Here is a 19,767-nt window from a genome sequence, read left to right on the forward strand (position 1 = left end):
GGAGAGTTTAGTAATAAGGAATATGGTACTGATAGTTTTCAGAAAGCACACTGGATGCACAGAAAGAAAAGACCTCATTCAATACATTTTATGGAGAAAAACCAAGTTGATGCTCATGTATGAAAAGTAGTAGTTTTTATAGCTTTAGGGCTTTACAAGTTCTTAGAAATATTTATTTATTCCAATATTTATTCCATTTAGTTATCCAACCAGTATAGAAATTGGTTTATTAATCTCAGTTGGGTAGTAATATCTTCTGCTTGATCAGAGTTGTATAGTTTTAAGGTGTTAGAAAATTCATAATTACATGAATGAGTCATGTTTTTGCTTTACTGTTAACTTTTGTGCATTTATCTTAGTTCTGCCCTGTGGAGCTCACTCAGTTGAACCCAGTTCTTCATGAATTTGAAAGCCAGAGACTCTGTCACTTTACTCTTTTTCTTCTTCAGGGTAAAGGGTTCTCATTCCTCCAGTTGTTCCTGATATGGTGTCATTTTTAGATTGATCACCAGAGCAGTCATTCACCTCTGACAACATTCTTTGTCAGTGGTCCTCCTAAAATTTGTTGCCCAGAACTGGCTGTAGCTTTATAAATTCTGGGTTATACTAGGAGTGCTATTTCACACTGTCAGGGCGTTATATGGACTATATTCAATGTATGTAAAACTACAGCTCTGGATTTCCCTTTTGACTCCTCATTGCCCCCACTCCCACCCTTCTAGCCCCACAAGACTGCCTCAGAGAATCTTAAAATTGTCAATGCAGTAATCAACCCCTCAACCCCTGCAAAAAGGAAAAACAATCCTAGAATCATCAGTGTGATAACCCCACACGTCCCGGGTAGGTTTTTATGTTGCTGAAATAGTGGATAAAGAGGAAGGAGGAATTCTATTCAAAAAAGTTTAAGGAATATATATCCTAAAAATCTGGTTAAGAAAAGAGGGCGGAGAGCAAAAGTTTTGAGGAATAGTGGGTAGAGAGAGTTTAAGTTGGGAAGAGAAGAGAATGCAGACAATGTGAGAATATTGGAACAAGTAGAAAAAGTGTGATAAATATTGTTGGAGCCTGTGAATTGGCTCTCTTTTTAAGCAGTTTTGTTAAGGTATAGACACTATACATATAAAATTCACTAGTTTTTACAATGAATTTTAGTAAATTTGAAAAGTGCTACTATTATCACAATGAAATTATCACAATCAAAAAGATCCCTTTTACCTCAGTTGTAGTCATTTCTCATTCCTAACCCCCCATTCTACTTTGTCTCTATAGATTTGCTCATTTTGAACATTTCATAGAAATGGAATCATATGATAGTGGTCTTTTTCATTGTCTTCTTTCACTTAGTATACTGTTTTTCTTGAAGTTGATTCATGTGGTGATGTGAATTCATACTTCATTTCTTTTTATTCCTGTACGGTATTACATTATGTAGATATAACTCATTTTGTCTATCCATATGCCAGTTGATGAATATTTCAATGTTTCCACTTTTGGTTAGTATGAATAATACTGCTTTAAACATTTGTGTACAAGTCTTATTGGGGCCATATGTTTTCATTTATCTTGGTAGATACCTAGGAGTATGATTGCTGGTTTGTTAATGGTCGTTTTATGTTTGACTTAAAAAAACCAAAATGTCAAAGTGTATTCAAGTGTACCTGGATTATTTTACATTCCCACTGGCAACATATGAGGATTCCAGTTTCTCCTGTTCTTGCCAGCACTTGTTATTATCTGTGTTTTTTATTATAGCCAATCTAGTGTGTGTAAAGTGGTATTTCATTATGGTTGTAATTTTGCAGTTCTCTAATTATTAATGATACTGATTATCTTTTTTAGGGGAGGGGGTGAGGAAGATTGGCCCTGAGCCAACATCTGTGCCAGTCTTCCTCTATTTTATGTGGGATGGTACCACAGTATGGCCTGACAAGTGGTGCTAGGTCTGCACCTGGGATCCGAACCTGTGAACCCCAGGCTGCCCAAGCAGAGCGTGCAAACTTAACCACTACGTCACTGTGCTGGCCCCTTGACTATCTTTTTATGTGGTTTTTTGCCATTCCATTTCTTCTCTGGTGAATTGTTTGTTCACTTTTTTGCCCAGTTTTTAATTGGGCTGTTTGTCTTGTTTTATGGACTAGCGTTTGATCTGTACTGCAGAATGTTCATGTGTGATGAAGAATGCTGTTGATTCTGTTGTATGGAGTGTTCTGTAGATGTCGGTTAGGTCTAAAGAGTTTATAGTATCATTTGCCTTTTGTATCCTTGTTGATTTTTCTGCCTAGTTGTTCTATTATTGAAAGTAGGGTATTGAAGTCTCCAACTCCAGTTGATCTTCATTTTGTGGATTCTGTATTTGTGAATTTGCCTATTTGCCACAATTTATGTGTAACCCCCAAATCAATACTTGTGATACTTTCATGGTCATTTGTGGAAATGGATAGAGCAGTAAATAATTTGAGTCTCCCTATAATATGCACATTCCCAGCTGAAGTCAAACAAGTCGGTGCTCTGCATTCTTGTTTTAGCACTGGTACAGAGATGACCAGAGGATGGAAATTGTAGGCAGTAGTGCAGTTTAGTGCAAGAAGCTTTGTCTTTGGGGCCAGTTGGATGGGATGTGAATCCCAGCTCTAGCACCTGTTAGTGGGGCAGCCTCAGGCAAGTTACCTAAACACTTCTGCATCTCATTTTCTGTTTTGTAAAATAGAGAAAATAGAATCTACTAAGATAAGTTGTCTTTGGGATTTAAGATTCAAAGATTCAGTATTAGCTAATTCATTGCAGTAGCTTTATAGGAGGTAACTGCCAGGAGTAACAAGAATTGGCTATATTGTTTGTCTTTTTTTTTCCTTCAATTCTGTGGTATGTGTATACAATGAAATACTATTCAGCCATAAAAAAAGAATGAAATCTTGCAATTTATGACAACATGGACGGACTTGAGGGCATTACACTAAGTGAAATAAGTCAGACAGAGAAAGACAAATACCATATGATCTTACTCATATGTGGACTTGAAAAAAACAAAACAAAAACCCAAGTTTGTAGATACAGAGAACAGATTGTCAGAGGTGTGTTTGTGTGTGTGTGTGTGTGAAATGAGTGAAGGGAGTCAAAAGGTACAAACTTGCAGTTATAAAAGAAATAAGACATGAGGATGTAATGTACAGCATGGTGACTATGGTTAATAATACTGTATCGCCTATTTGAAAGTTGCTAAGAGAGTAGAGCTTAAAAATCCTCATCACAAGGAAAAAAATTTTTTTGTAACTGTGTGATGACAGATGTTAATTAGACTTACTGTGGTGCTCCTTTATTGTACACCTGAAACTAGTATGATGTTATATGTCAATTATACCTCAATTTTGAAAAAAAGGTAGTTTTTAGAAAAAGAGGGCCAAATAAAAGAAAGCAACACCAAGATCATTGTTAATGCCCAAATGAGAACCATGTCTCTTTTTTCAGAGAGAATGGGGTGGTGGGAAGGATGCTAGTGGTCTGTGGTGGCATTTTTACATAGGAGAAAAGCGTCTCTTGCCTTGCCCTGACTGAAGTGTGAACTTTAGGCAAAACAAATCTTAGTTGTGTGAAACGTCTGTCTTTAGAGGAGTTCCGCAATAGATTGTAGAACAGATTGTGTACCTAAAGCTATCAGATAAAATTTGCGTTTCGTCACACCCTCTGTCTTCTTCCAGTCAAAGGCAAACTGCAAGTCACATTATTGCATTGAGTCATTCTTCTAAAGAGAACCCACTCTAGGATGCACTTGATGCTACTGACATACTCTTTTTACCCATTAAAGGAGTGAGTGATAATAATTAAAAAAAAAAGAGAGAGACTCAAGGGTTCAGTATTAGCAAATTTAGTGCAGCGACTTTATAGACTTAACTGCCATGAGTGTCAATAATTAGCTGTATTGTTTTTTTTCTCCTTTCAGTTCTGTTGGTTTTTGCTTCATGTGTTTTGGGACTTTTGTTAGGTCTGTATATGTTTACAGTTATGTTCCTGATAATTTCATCCTTTTATCATTATAAAATGTCCCTCTTTGTCTCTTTATAACGTTTTTTGACTTAAAGTCTATTTTGTCTGATATTAAACGGGAACTTTACTATGCTTACTATTTTCGTGGTATATCTTTTTTAGTCCTCTTACTTTCAACCTGTTTGTGTTTTTGGATCTAAAATAGTCTCTTGGAGGTAGCATATAGTTGGATTGAAAAAAAAAACCCTACAATCTCTGCCTTTTGATTGGTGTATTTAATCCATTCACTCTAAATGTTATTTATATGGTCGGATTTACATGTGCTGTTTTCCTGTTGGTTTTCTATACATCTTTTGTCTTTTTTGTTTTTCTCTTTCTCCTTTGCTGCCTTATTTTGCAGTATGTCGGTATATCTTAGTATACCATTTTAATTCTATTCATTTTTTAAAGATATTTTAAAAATTATTTTTTCGGGGCCAGCACCATTGCTGAGTGGTGAAGTTCGCTCACTCTGCTTCGGTGTTTCAGGGTTTCACTGGTTCAGATCCTGGGCACAGACATGGTACTGCTTGTGAGGCCACACTGAGGCAGCATCCCACATGCTACAACTAGAAGAACTCACAACTAAAATATACAACTATGTACAGGGAGGATTTGGGGAGAAAGAGCAGAAGAAAAAAAAAGAAAAAAGATTGGCAACAGTTGTTAGCTCAGCTGCCAATCTTTAAAAAAAAATTATATTTTCAGTGGTTTCTTTATAGGTTACAATATACATCTTAATTTATTACTGTCTACTTCAGATTAAAAATAACTTAGTTCTAGTAAAATATGGAAACAGTACTCCAGTGTAGATCTGTACCTTTGTTTCTGATAAATCAGCTGTTAATCTTATTGTGGTTCCCTTGTACATGCTTAGTTCTTTTTCTCTTGTTGCTTTCAAGATTTTTCTCTTGGTCTTTGGCTTATAACAGTTTGACTGTTATGCGTCTAGGTGTGGATCTCCCATGTCTCTCCTAGTTTGAATTTATTGTGATTCTTGGATGCATAGATGAACATTTTTCATCAAGTTTGGGATGTTTTGTCCTTAATTTCTTTGAATTTTTTTTTCTGCTGTCGTCAGTCCTTTTGGGAGTCTTATTATATGTATGTTTCCAGAGCCCTGAATGGTTGTTATTGATAATGTTATCCGATTTTATACTTGCTCAGTTACAGTTCTCAGCTATTAGGAAAGTCCTTGAATCTCCTTTTGTTGTCCTTCAAAAGACAAAGGATGGAGTATATATTTTAGAATTTTTTATTTAAGTGACGTTATAAAGATTTATAACATTGTGAAATTTCAATTGTACATTATTATTTGTCAGTCACCATGTAAATGCTCCCCTTTACCCCTTGTACCCATAGCCCCTCCCAACCCTGGTAACCACTGAACTGTTCTATTTGTCCATGTGTTTATCTCCCACATAGGAGTGAAATCATGTGGGGTTTGTCTTTCTCTGTCTGGCTTATTTCGCTTAACATAATATCCTCAAGGTCCATTCATTTTGTTGTGAATGGCATGATTTTTTCTGTTTTTATGGCTGAGTAGTATTCCATTGTGTGTGTGTGTGTATATATATATATATATATATACACACACACACACACCACATCATCTTTATCAGTTCATCAGTTGATGAACACTTGGGTTGTTTCCACATCTTGGCTACTGTGAATAATGCTGCAGTGAACATAGGGGTGCATAAGTCTCTTTGTATTGTTGATTTCAAATTCTTTGGATAAATGCCCAGTAGTGGGATAGCTGGATTATATGGTATTTCTATGTTCAATTCTTTGAGAAATCTCCATACTGTTTTCCATAGTGGCTGCACCAGTTTGCATTCTCACCAGTTGTGTACGAGGGTTCTCTTTTCTCCACAATCTCTCCAACAGTTGTTATTTTTTGTCTTGGTGATTATAGCCATTCTAATGGGAATAAAGTGATATCTAAGGGTAGTTTTGATTTGCATTTCCCTAGTGATCTAGTGCGTTGACTAGTGACGTTGAACATCTTTTCATGTGCCTATTGGTGATCTGTATATCTTCTTTGGAAAAATGTCTCTTCATATCCTCTGCCCATTTTTCATCAGATTGTTTGTTTTTTTGTTATTCAGTTGTGTGAGTTCTTTATATATTATGGAGATTAACCCCTAGTTGGATATATGATTTGCAAATATTTTCTCCCAGTTGGTGGTTTGTCTTTTCATTTTGATTCTGGTTTCCTTGCCCTTGTAGAAGCTGTTAGTCTGATGAAGTCCCACTTGTTTATTTTTTCTTTTGTTTCCCTTGTCCGAGAAGACATGGTATTTGAAGAGATCCTTTTAAGACTGATGTCAAAAGAGTGTACTGTCTATATTTTCTTCTAGGAGTTTTATGATTTCTCCTTCAAGTCTTTGATCCATTTTGAGTGTATTTTTGTGTATGGAGAAAGATAATGATCTACTTTCATTCTTTTGCATGTGGCTGTACAGTTTTCCCAACACCATTTATTGAAGAGACTTTCCTTTCTGCATCCTGTGTTCTTGGCATCTTTGTTCAAGATTAGCTGTCTGTAGATGTGCAGTTTTATTTCTGGGCTTTCAATTCTGCTCCATTGACTTGTGTGCCTGTTTTTGTACCGGTACCATGCTGTTTTCATTACTATAACTTTGTAGTATATTTTGAAGTCAGAGATTGTGATGCCTTCAGCTTTGTTCTTTTTTCTCAGGATTGTTTTGGCTATTCGGGGTCTTTTGTTGCCCCATATGAGTTTTAGGATTCTTTGTTCTGTTTCCATGAAGAATGTCGTTGAGATTCTGATTGGGATTACATTGAATCTGTAGATTGCTTTAGGTAGTATGGACATTTTAACTTTCTTATTCTTCCAGTCGATATTCGTGAAATATCTTTCCATTTCATTATGTCATCATCTCTTTTCTTTCAGCAATGCCTTATAGTTTTCCTTGTATAGGTCTTTCACCTCCTTGGTTAAATTTATTCCTAGAGGTTCTTTTTGTTGTGATTATAAATGGGATTGTATTCTTGAGTTCTCTTTCTGTTAGTTTGTTATTAGAGTATAGAAATGCAACTGATTTTTGTAAGTCGATTTTGTACCATGCAACTTTGCTATAGTTGTTGATTATTTCTAATAGTTTTCTGATGGAATCTTTATGGTTTTCTATAGATAAAATCATGTTGTCTGCAAAACAGTGAGTGTCTCACTTCTTCATTGCCTGTTTGGATTCGTTTTATTTCTTTTCCTTGCCTAATTGCTCTGACCAAAACCTTCACTACTGTATTGAATGAGAGTGGCAAGAGTGGGCACTTTTGTCCCTGTTTTCAGAGGGATGCCTTTCAGTGTTTCCCCCATTGAGTATGATATTGGCTGTGGATTTGTCCAGTATGGTCTTTATTATGTTGAGGTACTTTCCTTCTACACCTATTTTATTGAGAGTTTTTATCATAAATAGATGTTGGATCTTGTAAAAGACTTTCTCTGCATCTGTTGAGATGGTCATGTGGTTTTTATTCCTCATCTTGTTGATGTGGTGTATCACATTTGTGAATGTTTAACCATCCCTGTGTCCCTGGTATAATCCCACTTGATTATGGTGTATAATCCTTTTGATGTATTGAATTGCTGTATTCGGTTTGCCAATAGTTTTATGAGGATTTTTGCTTCCATGTTCATCAGCAATATTGGCCTGTAATTTTCCCTCTTTGTGTTGCCTTTGTCTGGTTTTGGTATCAGGTTGATGTTGGCCTTGTAGAATGTGTTAGGAAATGTTCTATCTTCCTCAATTTTTTTGAATAATTTGAGAAGGATGTGTAATAAATCTTATTTGGATGTTTGGTAGAATTCTGCAGAGAAGCCATCTTGTCTTGGACTTTTATTTTTTGAGAGGTTTTTGATTACTGTTTCAATCTCTTTACTTGGGATTGGTCTATTCAGAGTCTCTGTTTCTTCTTGATTCAGTTTTGGGAGGTTGTATGAGTCTAAGAATTTATCCATTTCTTCTAGATTGTCCAATTTGTTCACAGAGTTTTTCATAGTATTCTCTTATAATCTTTTTGTATTTCTGTGGTATCTGTTGTAATTTCTCCCCTTTCATTTTTTATTTTATTTATTTGAGCCTTCTCTCTTGTTTTCTTTTTTAAATTTTTTTTTTTTAGATTTTATTTTTTTCCTTTTTCTCCCCAAAGCCCCCTGGTACATAGTTGTGTATTCTTAGTTGTGGGTCCTTCCAGTTGTGGCTTGTGGGATGCCACCCCAGCATGGCCTGATGAGCGGTGCCATGCCCACGCCCAGGACCCGAACCGACGAAACACCGGGCCACCTGCAGCGGAGCGTGCGAACCTCACCACTTGGCCACAGGGCTGGCCCGTTCTCTCTTGTTTTCTTAGTGAGTCCTGCTAAGGGCCTGTCAGTTTTGTGTATCTGCTCCAAGAACCAGCTCTTTGTTTCAGTGATCCTTTCTACTGTATTTCTTGTTTCAATTTCATTTATTTCTGGCCTAATTTTTATTATTTCCCTCCTTCTGCTGAGTTTGGGCTTTGTTCTCCATTTTCCAGTTTTCTTAGGTGTAGTTTAAGGTTGCTTATTTGAGATTTTTCTTGTTTGTTGAGGTAAGCCTGTAGTGCTGTGAATTTCCCTCTTGGTACCACTTTGCTGCATCAGATATGAGTTAGTATAGTGTGTTTTCCTTTTCATTTGTCTCCAAATATTTTTTGATCTCTCAATTTCTTCAGTGATCCATTGGCTGTTCAGTAGCATGTTGTTTAGTCTCCACATCTTTGTCCCTTTCCCAGCTTTTTTCTTGTAGTTGATTTCTAGTTTCATAGCATTATGGTTGGAAAAGATGCTTGATATGATTTCAATCTTCTTAAATTTATTGAGGCTTGCCTTGTTTCCCAACATATGGTCTGTCCTTGAGAATGTTCCATGCGCACTTGAGAAGAATGTGTATTCTGCTGTTTTTGGATGGACTGTTACATATATATCTGTAAAGTCCATCTGGTCTAGTTTTTCATTTGATTACACTATTTCCTTTTTGCTTGTCTGTATGATCTATCCATTGATGTAAGTGGTGTGTTGTGGTCCCCTAGTATTGTGTGGTTGTTAATAATCTCCTCTGAGGTTGATTAATAGTTACTTTATGTACTTTGTTGCTCCTGTATTGGGTGCATAGATATTGATAAGTGTTATTTCTTCTTGATGGAATGTCCCTTTGATCATTATATACTGCCCCTCTTTGTCTCTCTTTACCTGTTTTATCTTGAAGTGTGCTTTGTCTAATATAAGTGTGGCAACACCTGCTTTCTTTTGTTTGCCATTAGCTTGGAGTATCATCTTCCATCCCTTTGCTCTGAGCCTGTGCTTTTTTGCACCCGAGATGTGTATCCTGGAGGCAGCATATTGTTAAGTCTTGTTTTTTAATCCATCCTGCCATTTTGTGTCTTTTGTTTTGAGAATTCAATCCATTTATGTTTACTTTGTTTATTGATATATGAGAGCTTAATGCTGCATTTTTTTTTTCCCACCGAGGAAGATTAGCCCTGAGCTAACATCTGCCAATCCTCCTCTTTTTTTCTGAGGAACACTGGCCCTGAGCTAACATCCGTACTCATCTTCCTCTGCTATATATGGGGGACGCCTACCACAGCATGGCTTTTGCCACTCGGTGCCATGTCTGCACCCAGGATCCAAACTGGTGAACCCCGGGCCGCCAAAGTGGAACGTGCACACTTAACTGGTGTGCCACTGGGCCAGCTCCACTGTAATTTTATCAAGCATTTTCTGCTGCTTCTGCATTTCCTTTCTTTCTCGTTCTGTGTATTTTGGGCAACCACTTTGGTTAGGTAGGTTTCTGTGGTGCTTTTCTTAGTTTTCTCTTTACTTATCATTTGTGTCTCTGTTCTAATTATTTGTTTAGTGGTTGCCATGAGATTAGTATAAAAAATCTCGTACGATAGTCCATTTTACGATAGCCTCTTATTTCCTCAGACTAAACTGATTCCATCCCTTTCCTCCTCATGTTTTAAGTTATTATTGTCACATCTTATTCCATCTTGTTTTCTGAGTTTGTGGTTAAAATGAGGAGATTATATTTATTTTTCATCTTTTCCTTTACCTTTAATGTTATAATTGTTTGCTAACCTGTTCTGATAGACAGCTCCAATTTTCTGGTTTTGCCTACCTATCTTCTTGTCAGGGTGTTGTAGTTGTCCCCCGACTTTTTTCAAGTATGAGGGCCTTCTTGAGAATTTCTTTGGGGCAAATCTTGTCCAGTGAACTCCCTCAGCTCTTGTTTATGTGGGAAAGTTTCTTTCCTCCAGCATATCTGAAGGATATCTTTGCTGGATAGAGTATTCTTGGCTTAAAATATCTGTGTTTCAGAATTTTGAATATGTCATTCCACTCTCTCATAGCCTGTAAGGTTTCTGCTGAGAAATCCACTGAAAGCTTGACAGGGAGTTCCTTTATAAGTTATTTTCTTGTGCCTTGCTGCCCTTAATATTTCTTGTCATTGACTTTTGCCAGCTTTACTATTATATGTCTTGGGGAATGTCTTTTTACAGTGATACATTTGGAGATCCATTAGCTTCTTTCATTTGTATTTCCAGCTCCTTCCCCAGTTTGGGAAGTTCTCAGCTATTATTTCTTTGAACACACTTTCTGCTTCATTCTCCTTCTCTTCTCTCTCTGGAATACCTGTAATCCTTATGTTGCATTTCCTAATTGAGGTGGATATTTCTTGGAGAATTTCTTCATTTATTTTAGTCTTAGTTCTCTTTCTTCCGTCTGAAGTATTTCTATATTTCTGTCCTCTAAATTGCTAATTCTGGGGGCTGACCCCGTGGCCGAGTGGTTAAGTTCGCGCGCTCCGCTGCAGGCGTCCCAGTGTTTCGTTGGTTCGAATCCTGGGCGCGGACATGGCAATGCTCATCAAACCACGCTGAGGCAATGTCCCACATACCACAGCTAGAAGAACCCACAACGAGAAATATACAACTATGTACCAGGGGGCTTTGGGGAGAAAAAGGGAAAAAATAAAATCTTTAAAATGCTAATTCTGTCCTCCATCATATCAGCTGTAGTGTTCAGGGAATCCACATTTTTCGCTTTATATCATCCATTGTGTTTCTCATCTCCAAAATTTCTGGTTGGTTCTTCTTTATAGTTTCACTCTCTTTTGTGAAGAAGTTCCTGATTTCATTCAACTGTTTATCTGTATTTTCTTGCAACTCGTTGAGTTTTTTATCAGCTATTTTGAATTCCCTGTCATTTATAGATTTATTTGCTTTCAGGATTGATTTCTGGGTACTTCTCATTTTCCTTCTGGTCTAGAGATTTAAGATATTTTTTCATATCGCTTGACAGTGTGGATCTGTGCCTCTGTATAGTGATAGTATCTGACCGCAACTGTTACCTGCTACCAGTAGGTAGGGGTCAGAGCTCTGTGTTCTGAGCTTGCTGTGATCTGTGTCTCCGTTGCTGTAGCTCTTGGCTGCTTTGCTTCTGTGCAGCGCTCTGGCTGAACTGGAGCACTGAGCAGGGGGAAGTCGCTTTCTTTTGCCTTTGTGATTCTGGAGGTGTTCTTGCATGGCCCTCACTATCCACTCTCCTGGGGTGCTAGCTTGATGAAGACAGTGCTGTGATAGCTTAGTTACCACTCTATGGGACTTCTCCCACTGGCTGTGAGGGAACTTGGAGAGCAGTGATGTTCCTGATTATGGCCGCACCTCTCCCCTTTCAGAGCCATGAGCAATCCCAGGGTCGCTGCCATTCAGAAGGGAGAGAGGATTTCCCTTAGCTCCTTCCACTTCCTCTGGGGGTGTCTTACAACTTCACCTTGAGACACATGGCTGCATGTGTTCTCAGACATCTTTTGTGTTGTGTGAATGTCCTCTGTTGGTGTATGAGTGTGTTTTTCGTTGTTTCTTAGAGCAGAGAGTCTAAGGGGAGAGCTCATGCCTCCATGATGCTGATGTCACTTCTTTTTCGAATTATTTTTAGTTCTTCAATTGTTTCTTTGTATGTTATGCAAATCAGAGAATTGAATCATAGATCACAACTTCTGTAGGGCTAACCAGAAATAGGTAAAATACATCATTACCAGTTATGTATTAATGTTTTACCTTTTGAGGCCCATATAGCTAACTTACAACTTTTTTTTAGTGTTTAGAATAAATTTTATTCACAAAACTTAAATGTAATTCTTGTGTGTGTAAACAAGAAAAGGAATTATTCAGTCCTTCTAAGTTTATGTATAATCTATACAGATGAAAAAATTTGGGATTTTTTACTGCATATCCTATTTTGAAACATTTTCTTCCACCCGGAATATACCTATCACTAATTTTTTCATTGTGTTCTTCTATAATAGCCATTTAAAAAATTTTTAAAGAAATATTTCATCTGAATAGGCCTATATCTATTAAATTGAATCAACAATCAATAACCTTTCAAAAACAGAAAACACCAGTTCCACATGTGTTCACTGGTGAATTCTACCAAATATTTAAGGAAGATGTTATAGCAATTTGCTATAGTGCTTTTCAGAAGATAAAAGCAGAGGAAATCCTGTATTACTCATTCTTTGAGGGCAGAACACCCTAATAGCAAAACCAGACAAAGACATTACTAGAAAAGAAAACTGCAGACCGGTATTTCTCATGAATGTAGATGCAAAAATTCTCATAAAGTATTAGGAACAAATCATATCCTGCAATGTATAAAACTGATAATACGCCACAGCCAACTGAGATTTTATCTCAGGTATGCAAGACTAGCTCAATATTTCCAAATCAATTAGTGTAATCAACAGGCTAAAGAAGAAAAAGCACATGCTTATGTGAATAGATGAAAAAGCATTTGACAAGATCGAATACTCCTTCATGATAAAAACTCTCAGTAAAGTATGAATAAAGGACAATTTCCTCAACTTGATAAAGAACACTTACAAAAAATCTACAGGTAACATCATACTTAATGGTGAGAAGCTCAAAGCTTTTGTACTAAGATCAGGAACAAGGAGAGTGTTCCCTCTCACCACTGCTTTTCAGCATTGTTCTGGAAGGCCTACCTGATGCAATAAGGCAAGAAAAGGAAATAAAAGGTATACGGATTGGCAAAGAAGTAATAAAACTGTCTTGAATCGCAGATGACCTGGTTTTATCTATATAGAAAACCTGAAAGCATTGACATTTGTAGAACTAATTACGGCAGGGTTGCAGGATATACAGGTTAATAGACAAAAGTAAATTGCTTTCCTGTATACCAGCAGTGAAGAAATGGAACTTGAAATTTAAAATACAATACCATTTACATTAGCACCACAAAAAAGGAAATACTGTGGTGTAAATTTAACAAAATACAAACAAGATCTATATGAGGAAAATTACAAAACTCTGATGAAGCATGTCAAAGAAGAACTAAATAAATGGAGAGAGAGTCCATATCCATGGATAGGAAGACTTAAAATTGTAAAGGTATCGGTTCTTCCCCACTTGCTCTATAGATTCACTGCAATCTCATTGAAAATCCCATCAAGTTATTTTGTGGGTGTCAGCAAACTGACCCTAAAGTTTATATGGAGAGGCAAAAGTCCCTGAATAGCTAAAACAATATTGAAAGGAAAAGAATAAATTTGCAGGACTGACACTACCCACCTTCAAGACTTCTATAAAAGTTAGCATAATCAAGACAGTGTGGTATTGGTGAAAGGATAGGCAGATGGCTTATTGGAACAGAATGGAGAGCCCAGAAGTAGACCAGTATAAATATAGTCAGCTTATCTTTGAAAAAGGAGCAAAGGCAGTAGAATGGAGTGAAGATAGTCTTTCAACAATTAGTTCTGAAACAAATGGACAACCGTATGCTAAAAAAAAGAATCTAAACACTGACCTCACACTGTTCACCAAAATTGGTTCAAATGGATCAGACACCTAAACATAAAATGGAAAACTATAACTATTAGAAGATAACATAGGAGAAAACCTAGATGACCTTGGGTATGGCAGTGGCCTTTTGCTTACAACACCATGATCCTTGAAAAAAAGAAGTGGTAAGCTGGAGTTCATTAAACTCAAAAACGTCTGCTCTGTGAAATACAATGTCAAGAGAATGAGAAGAGAAGCCACAGATGGGGAAAAATCTTTTCAGAAGACACATCTGATGAAGGACTGCTATCCAAAATATGCAAAGAACTCTTAAGTTTAAAAGTAAGAAAATGAACCACCTGATTAGAAAATACACCAAAGACTTTGACACCTCACTAAAGAAGATAATAGAGGTGGCAGATAAGCACATGAAAAGATGTTACATGTCCTCTTTCATCAGAGAAATGCAAATTAAAACAAAAATGAGATTCAACTACACACCTTTTAGAATGGTCAAAATCCAGAACACTGAGAATGCCAAAAGCTGACAACAATGTGGAGCACCAGGAACTCTCATTCCTTGCTGGTGGTAGTACAGGAAGGTACAGCCACTTTAGAAGACAGTTTGGCAGTTTCTTACAAAACTCAACATACTCTTACTATAAGATCCAGCAGTCATGCTCCCTAATATTTAACCAAAGGAGTTAAAAACTTACGTCCACATAAAAATCTGCACACAGATGTTTATAACAGCTTTATTCATAATTACGAAACCTGGAAAGAGCCAATGGGCTATTGATAAATGAAGCAAAATGGATAAATCTTATGCTGAGTGAAAGAAGCCAGATAACAAAAGAATGCATACTGTGTCATATTTTTTACATAAAATTTGACAAAATGAAAACTATAATAATGGAAAGCACATCTCTGGTTGTCTGAGGAGTGGGGTTGTGGGGACTGGGAAAGGAGTGGAAATCACAAAGAGCATAAAGAAACTTTTCGAGTTGATCTATGTGTTATCTTGACAGAGGTGATGGATTCATAGATGTATACTTAAGCTTAAATTTATCAAACGGTACACTTTAAATATGTTCAGTTTATTATATGTCATGTATATCTCAAAGGTGTAAAAGATAGTTAACTGATACACTACCTTATTGGTAGAACTAACATAATAAGTTAACTTTTGTGCTAGTGAGGTATTACTTCAGAATAGAATTGATAACTCTTTTTAAACTATGAAGGATAATCTAAAACTGTTCTAAAATAAAAAGTGTTTTTTTTTGAAATGAAGGATGAGATGTTGGTAAATGTAACTAATGTATTCTGAATGGTCCTTTGATATCTTTTTTGAGGGGACCACTTTGGTGGGATCTTCATTAGTATTAGGCAGGAGACTTGCAGTTTGACTTGGAGATAGTTCTTTTTTCCCACCCTTTTGGTAACCTACTTTCCTGATGTTATCTTGCCAAAGAGGACATATTGGGAAACTTTCCCTGAATGCCTCAGTGTATACTATGGAAGTTAAACAGTGGGAAGGCAAAGTCCTGGAGTAAGAAAATACATCACTTATTAGGTGTTATACTTGCTGTTCTCTCACCTGTGTACCTGGTGTTAGTTGTTAGCCTAACTTTTCAGGGGGTTTTTTTTTGCTTGATTGTACATTCAGGTATTAATGTTTCTTATATTTTATTCTAATTGTTCTTTGTAGTATTCTAAACAGTTAATTGTATATAATCACTTCTTTATAATTTCTATGTGAACAAATTTAGGTTTTCAACTGAGTTCGCCTTTTAGACACAGGAAAAAATGATGCTAATTTTTTTAATGTATTAATAACTATTTTTATTATTTGGCTTTAGGTCCATTGCAAAAGAACTTGCAGACTGGCTTATAAGCAACAATGTGGTAGAGCATATATTTGGACCAAATTTACATATTGAGGTTTGTGGACAATTACATGACTTCTCTGCTACATTAAGAGAGAGGAATGTTTTTAAAAATTAACTATAATAAGTTTTTCTTTTCCAGATTATCAAACAGTGCCAAGTGATTTTGAATTTTTTGGCAGCAGAAGGGAGACTGAGTACTCAACATATTGACTGCATTTGGGCCGCAGCACAGGTACTATTAACAGCTCGTGTTTATTATGTGCTTCCTCATAATATGTTCTAAGGGCTTTACTTCCCTTTGAGGTAAGTTCTGTTATCCCCATTTTATAGCTAAAGAAACTGAGACACGGAAAAAGTTGGGAAGGAATCTGTAAAGTCTGGCTTCAGAGCCCATATTACTGGTAGAATTGAAGCAAGTGAGAGTCATTCATTTGGAGGTTCTTCATGAAACCCTCTTGGGTTATTAAGAGAAATTTTCCTAATATTTTCATTTATACAGTCAGCTCTTCTATACTGGATGTTGTATTGGTATGTTTCTTTTCTATTATACTGTTCTCTTTCTGTATTTAATTTTTTGAATAGGCATATATCCCAAAAGTAAATGGTTCAAAATCCAAATAATTAAATATAAAAGGATGTGTTATACATTTTTCCCTTCCTACCCCTGTCTCCCAGGCATGCAGTTCTTATCCTCTCATGTGCATCATAGAGTTTCTGTATAAACAGCTAATTGTAAACATTTTTCTTCTCTTGTAGTCCTCTCTTTCACAAATGTTGCATATTAAATGGACTTACCAACTTTTTTCACTTAATGATTTATCCTGGAGATTATTCCATGCCAATATATAAAACACTTATTTAAGACTGCGTAGTGTTTCTTTATGTTTGTACCATAATTTATTTAACCAATTCCCCTTCGTAGGCATTATTTTTCCCCCAGTTTTTCTATTATAAACAATGCTGCTGTAAGTAACTTGTAACACTCATTTTACCCAGGTGCAAAATTATGTAGGATAAATTCCTACTTATAAGTAGAATTGTAGGTTAAAGCATATATGTGGTTTACTTGTGGTAGATAATTGTGTGATAATGTCACTTTTCCATTATCCTCCTCAATACATTGTGTGCTTAAACTTCCTGATATTTACTAAACTGATGAGTGAAAAGTACTGTCACTGACATTTTAAATTTGCATCTTTTATATGAATCAGGTTGCAAATCTTGTGTTTAAGAGCCTTTTCTCTTTCCTTTTCTGGGATTCTCTATTTATATTCTTTGCCGTTTGTCAGTTGCTTTACTTGTTTTCTTCTTTCTTGTTGGAGATCTTTATATATGAATGAAATTGGACTTTTGTCTTGTGTTGTGAGTTATGACTATATTCTACTTTGATGATGTTTTGCTTTGCTTAAGGTGGTTGGTTTTGCTGTTCTGTTTCAAGTTTGTGGTTTTAAACTTGTGGTTGAATTTTTTTATGGCCTATGGATTTCATGTTATGGTTTGAAATGCCTTCTCCACTCCAAGATGATAAGAAAATTTCCCTTTAGTTCCTTCCTGTACAATTTCTGTTTCAATTCTGTATTTTAATCTTCAATCCAGTCGGAGTTTATCTTGGTTCAAGGTGTCATGTATATATCCAACTTTTGCCCCCTGCTTTTTTTTTTTTTTTTTTTATTTTGAGGAAGACTCGCCCTGAGCTAACATCTGTTGCCAATCTTCCTTTTGCTTGAGGAAGACTAGCCCTGAGCTAACATGTGCCAGTCTTCCTCTGTTTAGTGTGTGGGTCGTTGCCTCGGCATAGCCACCAGTGAGTGGTGTAGGTCCCGTGCTTGGCAACTGGGCCTGGGCTGCCAAAGCAGAGTGTGCAAAACTTAACCACTAGTCTGGCCCCTCTCCCATTTTTTTGTTATGCGGTTCTCCTCGTTTTGTTTGTTAGGTAACTCTTTTCCTCACTGCTTTGAGAGACTAATTTTATCTTGACTGGACAATTTCTGGACTTTGTAGACTGACATTTGGTATACCCGGGATTGCTAAACTTAATGGCCTGCAGGCCGACCAACTGATTTTGTAAATAAAGTTTTTTGCCACATAGCCTTGCACATTCTTTTATGTATTATCTGTGGCTCCTTCCATGCTACAGTGACCGAGTACAGTACTTGTGACACAGATCTTATGACTCACAATCCTAAAGTATTTACTGTCTGGCCCGTCAAGAAAACATTTACTGCTCCCTGGGTTTATACTAGTGCTTTTAATTTATTTTCTTTGTGTTTTTGTAAAATTTTTTACAAAATTTACAAAATCTAGCAGGGCTGGTCTTTCCTCCTTTCATGTTTTAATGAATTTTTCTGTCTCATTTATGTCTGCATATGAATTTTAGCATTGTCTTATTCTTTAAAAATGTTTTTATTATGATAATGAGTAATTGGAGGAGAATTGATCTTTCTATCCAAAACATGTCATTTGTTTTCTTTTGTATTATTCAGCATTTCAAAGTTATTTGTATATAGATTTATTTGATGTTAACCCTCTTAGGAATTTTAATTTTATTTATTGTTGCTATTATAGTAGCATGTCTCCCATTATACATACTTACTTTCTGTTTTTTTTTTTAAAGATTTTATTTTTCCTTTTTCTCCAAAGCCCCCGGTACATAGTTGTATATTTTTAGTTGTGGGTCCTTCTAGTTGTGGCATGTAGGATGCCGCCTCAGCATGGCTTGATAAACGCTACCATGTCCGTGCCCAGGATTTGAACTGGGGAAACCCTGGGCCACTGAAGCAGAGTGCGCCAACTTAACCACTCGGCCATGGGGCTGGCCCACCATTATACTTACTTTCATCCATTATATTTCTCTTTCTTCTATTACATTTAATGATCATTGCATATATACATAAACTTTTTATATATAGAAACATTTTTAAATTTTAGATTAATTGTGTGCCTTGAGATCTTAATTTTTTGATTGGTTGTGGTAATTTTTCAGTACATTTACTTTTTATTTTCCTTATTTAATATTGTAGATTTAGCATCAGTGTCATTTTAACAAATTAAAGAAGCAGTTCATAGTTCAGAGTAAAGGGAAATTTTCTTTCATGACTTTCTGAAAGTGTTAGTTTGTTCAGTAGATTTTTAATTTTTTTTTTCACAGCAAGCCCACAAAGTATGAGAACAATGATGTCTTAAATAATAGAGAATAAATAACTAGGAATAGTGAAGTATTTATTCTTTATTGAAACAGAAATTCGTCAACTTTATAATTGATAATGTGACTGTTAAACTTTTAGCCTTTTACTCTAGCAAAAATTTGAGGTAAACTAGCAAGGGAATGATTAATTTGATATAGTTTGCAATAACTTAAATATCTATTAGAAGTTTGCTTAACAAGATGAAATAAATATGTATATTTTAAGGGTTGTTTTAATTGTGTGTTTCTGTGGTTTGTTATTGCTTTACTTTTGAATCTACCACCGATTTAGAATGATCAGTAACTTTTACATTTGGAGTTCTTTTGAGTTAAATGTAACTGATTTCATGGTGTCCAAGTTGATTGGTTTCACACAGAGTCTTGCCTGAGTCCTTTTTTCCTCCCCTCTGGAGTAAGTTTTTCAGGTTACTTTGCTCACCTGAGAGACACACATGTACATGCACGATTTGCCTATTATTAATTAGATTGGCTACTGCTCTTCTCATTGTTTGTATCACAGTGCAATCCAAGGAGAAAATGGACAAATATGGCACACAAGAAATTGATATAAGAAGTGCACATGGTTTATAAGTGTTTGAAAAATGCTTATCTTTGTTTGTAATTAAATGTAAGTTCAAATAATGTAATAGCATTTTCATGTATTGGGTAATCCCCATTATGTTCAGTAATACACTATATTGACCAGAGTGTGGTATAACTTTTGGGAAACAGTATAGAAATTCTGTTTCTGGTAATTTATGCTGTAAATATGTGCACATGAAGATGTTTGCTACATCATTGACTGTACTAGCA

General features: G+C 36.0%; 1 protein-coding gene across 5 annotated transcripts in view; it reads left to right on the forward strand.

The window, feature by feature from the left end:
• Positions 1-19,767, forward strand: part of USP34 (ubiquitin specific peptidase 34) — a 251,930-nt gene that overhangs the window by 65,495 nt on the left and 166,668 nt on the right. For all 5 annotated transcript variants that reach the window (XM_046661136.1, XM_046661132.1, XM_046661134.1 and 2 more), the window contains exons 9-10: positions 15,741-15,822; positions 15,910-16,002. In XM_046661136.1, coding sequence (XP_046517092.1) covers positions 15,741-15,822; positions 15,910-16,002 — 175 coding nt within the window. The remainder of the gene's footprint in view (positions 1-15,740; positions 15,823-15,909; positions 16,003-19,767) is intronic.

Source organism: Equus quagga, chromosome 5 (genome assembly GCF_021613505.1).
Source record: "Equus quagga isolate Etosha38 chromosome 5, UCLA_HA_Equagga_1.0, whole genome shotgun sequence".
In the NCBI taxonomy this organism is placed as follows: domain Eukaryota; kingdom Metazoa; phylum Chordata; class Mammalia; order Perissodactyla; family Equidae; genus Equus; species Equus quagga.